This window comes from Misgurnus anguillicaudatus, chromosome 24 (genome assembly GCF_027580225.2).
Source record: "Misgurnus anguillicaudatus chromosome 24, ASM2758022v2, whole genome shotgun sequence".
Taxonomy (NCBI): domain Eukaryota; kingdom Metazoa; phylum Chordata; class Actinopteri; order Cypriniformes; family Cobitidae; genus Misgurnus; species Misgurnus anguillicaudatus.
Genome location: NC_073360.2, coordinates 3,313,050 through 3,317,269, shown reverse-complemented (window position 1 = coordinate 3,317,269; position 4,220 = coordinate 3,313,050). Strand labels below are relative to the sequence as shown.

The following is a 4,220-nucleotide window of genomic DNA, read 5'->3' as shown; positions in this document are numbered from 1 at the left end:
GAAATATCAGTATTGAGACTGATAAAATCCTGTTTTAGACAGTAAAACCTGTCACGGGGCAAGGTTTGTGTTTTGAATGGTTTGGTTTTGTTGGCGTCATGACAACATAATCATCATATGTGCAGACTTTAATTAGGAAATATAACTAGTTTTAACAAACATGCCTTACTAAAAACATTACTTGTGTGCATTTTGAGGCTAAACAAAGTGCACTGATGTATTTTAAGATATGTTAGTGCAAGTTGTTTTCAGTTTGGACAGCTCTTACATTTATTTTAGTCTAGGAATAGTCTGATCCCTGTCCGGGAAACCGCCCCATAGAGTTTATTATTTTCTTTTTTCAGTTTACAGCCATTGCCAAATTACTCCTCATCAGTTATATTAGAGTCCCATTTCAATGTCACTTTTACCAAATTTAGATGATATAAATGACATCATATGCATTCAGTCCTGCGTTTGTTCAATATGTTCAAAACTCAGCTGCCAGAATCCTAACAAGGATGAGAACTAGAGAGCATGTTATTCCCATCTTGTAGTCCCTACATTGGCTTCACGTCAGGTTTTGTATTGATTTGAACATTTTTATGCTCACATACAGTATAAGGCCTTAGCCCCACATTACCTATTGAACTTTTAACAGTTAAGATCCTGCAGTTTTTTATAGTTCACAAAACAAAGGATTTTATTCAGTCATAATCCTCATCTTCTGTGAGCTGTTAAAGTGCCCATATTATGACTGCTTTTTTCACAAGTTAAATAGGTGTATGAGTTCCATAAAACATGTTTCAAAAGTTGTTTGCTTTAAATAGCTTGTAGGAAAAGATTGTTACCCATCTCTAGTAGCCTCTGTTTCAGGGCATTTCAGATTGTGCCGTTTTGAGCTAGTCATTACATATTTATGAGCTGCTGCTCCTTTGATCACGCCCCACTACTAACATCATGTGCCCGTGCGCATGCTCAGTGGTATCGTGAGCAGTACAGACCATACTGTGTTATTTTTATATATTATTATTAATGGTTTATGTTGCCAACAGACAAATCAAGCAAAAAAGTACCACTAATAAGTACACTCCAGGAGAAGAAACTCATGACACACAATGATTCCAGAGTACATTATTTTCGCAAATGACAGAAATTTAGACCCGGCGGGGGATGTATACTGCTTTTGGACCGCGTGCTAATTGCTAGAAGCTAGCGGGAGGTCCGGACCTCGGGTGTACGTTAGCCTCTTCAGAAAAGCCGGGTCGGTAAGGCCCGGTCTCGGTTAGTTTGGCAAAACACTTAGTTTGGCAAAGCACTATTACTTAGTTCATGTAGAATTGTAAAATATTTTTTTTTACTTTCGAATCTATTCGAAATTACTATACAATTATAAAGTATAATTTACGGGATTAGCATCAATGTATGGTCTCTGTTTTGAGATACAGATGCTCTAGCATTGTAAATGTAGTATTTTGTGACAGATGACAACATGGAAAATATAACATGGCTTCTTACCTTTTGTTTTAATATATCGATCGCGAATCGAATCAAGTCTGTTTCAGATGTGTGAATGATCCAGTCCAATAAAATACAATGACCATTTTTGTCCACAGATGCGTATAATCCGTGAAATATAGATACATAGTCTTACATCAGATTTCGCATGAACATCTTATTGTCTACACTCTGATGACTATTTGCGTCGTAAAACACTGTATATTACTCTTTAGGTTCCAATAAACACGCGTTAAAACTTTGTTTTTAAAAGAGGGCGGGAGTATAATCCATAATATCCAAATAGCGCTGTTATTTCAGTGAGACATGATGACAGCATAGAGGGTATCAGCGAAGTGACTGCTCTGTGCTCTCTAGCTACCTAGTAGGTGGAGACCTGCGAGTGGGGTGGTGGGCGGGAAAATTCAAACGGAATGTGACAAAACGGCTAGTAACGTCACAACGGAGCCGAGTTTGCAATCTGAGACTCAAGGCAGAGGACATTCAGAAACCCGTATCTCACTCAAAACAGCATGGATGGATTTTTTTCCAAGTTTGTATGCGTGTGGGAGCATCAGAGACACAAATGAACACCCCAAAGTGGGCACTTTAAGTGATGTTATGAGTTCATTACTGCAACACACATTTAATAAAAAAGACTGATTCAAAAGAATGATATGCTTACAAAATAGACATTACTCCTTCTACATAATTATATAGTACATCTTTACATTTCCAGAATATTGCCTTTGACTGCCCTGAATGCATACTCATTTGTTAAAAAAAAACCCAGTAGAACTCATTGTCCCAACCTTGTATCAGGGGAGGGGAGCAAGGAATATTTAAGAGAGGCACCACTTTGTATTAAATCAGTAGGGGAGAGAGATTTTGTAGATGCTGCTATTGCAGACATGCTGTAAAAACGACGAACTGTTGTTTTTTATCTTATGTTAAGAATTGCTTTAGTATTTAACTGGCAAAAATATAGAGGTTTTATTTATTTCAAATCTGCACATGAAATGTAATAAAATATTTAATTTGGACAACATTAATGCTTAAATGCAAGTATATATTATTTAATTATATATTTTGATAAACTAAAGAATTGTTTCTTGTAATAATGTCGTTCCTATGCCTTTACAGTGAACTTTCACCAAAGGAATGGATTATAGGACATTCAACTTTTCTCATAACGAATTCTACTTGATTGGATTCACGGATCTAAACGAGTTTCGGCAGTATCTGTTCATCCCATTTTTAGTCTTGTTTGTGTTCCAATTGTTTGCGAATGGAATTATAATGTTTGTGATTATAAAAGAAAGAAAGTTGCATGCTCCCATGTACATTCTGATTGGGTTCATTGCAGCTCTGGGCTTTATAGAACCACTATTTCTTCTTCCAAGAATGTTAGTCAGTTTTCTGTTTGGCAGAAATGTGATTTATAGAAACGAATGTTTCATTCAAATGTTTTGTCTGCATATGGCCGGTTTATTCCAGTCAAGTATATTGGTCATGATGGCAGTGGACCGATTTTTTGCCATCATTTTCCCCTTGCAGTACCATGACTATGTAAACTTTAAAACCTCATTAATATTCTGTTTGTCTCTTTTTATCCGTAACTTGATTTATGTTGCCTCAATGGTTGGTTTGCTGGGGCCACTATATTTTTGTAAATCAAACGAGATTTACCACTGTGTTTGTGAGCATACATCTGTTGTTAATTTAGCCTGTGGTGATCTTACTAAGAATTACATGGCTGGGATAATCGGTTTCAGCTTAACATCAAGCGACTGTGTATTCATTGTCTGTTCTTACATTGTTATTTTTGTGATTATATTTCGTTCTCCTTCAGGGGAGTCGCGCCAAAAAGCTATCTATACATGTAGCACACATTTAATGGTCTTGGTGGTGGCCTTTCTCTCTGTTGTGGGTGCATTTGCTGGCTATAGGATTCCTACAATACCTAGAGATCTACGTGTGCTATGTACCTTGGGATATCTTATTCTTCCGAACTGTTTTAACCCAGTAATCTATGGCATGAGAACCAAGGAAATCAGAGTTCAAATTGTTAAATATTTATCTTCTAATAAGGTTAATCTACATCAGTGGTCTTCCCTATTTTTTTCATGAGAGCCACACTGATACAGTAGGTAGAACCCAAAATGAAGAACACTGATCTACATTAACCCTGAGATATGGTTTAATTAATTTGTTGTATCTTTGTTCTCTGTTCCAACTTACTGTGTACATGGATGATGTTTGTAATTAGTCTGTAATTTGTACATACATGTTAATAATACATCAACGTTTTTGTTAGATTGATACAGTACATGAATTGGTAGAACATATATGAATCTATTCATTCTCTTTTGTGTGTGATTGTCATATGCGTACATAAAAGCAACCTGAAATTTTGTTATGACTGTATATGTAACATTTAATTCTGGTATGATTATAAACATGCCTTTACAAATAAAATGCAACAAAGTTGTGTTGGACTGTTGTGTTTCATTCTGTGAAATGTACTGGCTACTCATGTTTACACTTCATTCATTTTTTCCAATGACATACATTTCTTAAGAAATCTGCTATTTGTTGAGGGATCCTGTGTTTTCCTAGTGTATGAACATGTATTCAGTGACTGCATTTGCCGTTTGCACTTATCAATCTTATTACAATAAAATGACTCAATACATTTTGTTTTATGACAATTTGTGCACTATGCATATTTGCTCATTTTAAGT

The 4,220-nt window shown here is 35.8% G+C and overlaps 1 protein-coding gene across 1 annotated transcript; it reads left to right on the top strand.

The window, feature by feature from the left end:
• Positions 1-2,619: 2,619 nt before the first annotated feature.
• LOC129437292 (olfactory receptor 56B34) lies at positions 2,620-3,949 on the top strand. Its single transcript, XM_055195449.2, has one exon. The coding sequence runs from the start codon at positions 2,638-2,640 to the stop codon at positions 3,604-3,606; it is 969 nt and encodes a 322-aa protein (XP_055051424.2). The 5' UTR covers positions 2,620-2,637; the 3' UTR covers positions 3,607-3,949.
• Positions 3,950-4,220: the final 271 nt, after the last annotated feature.

Bases quoted from the DNA above. Each gene is read 5' to 3' on its own strand.
- LOC129437292 (XM_055195449.2), top strand. From the start codon at position 2,638: ATGGATTATAGGACATTCAACTTTTCTCATAACGAATTCTACTTGATT.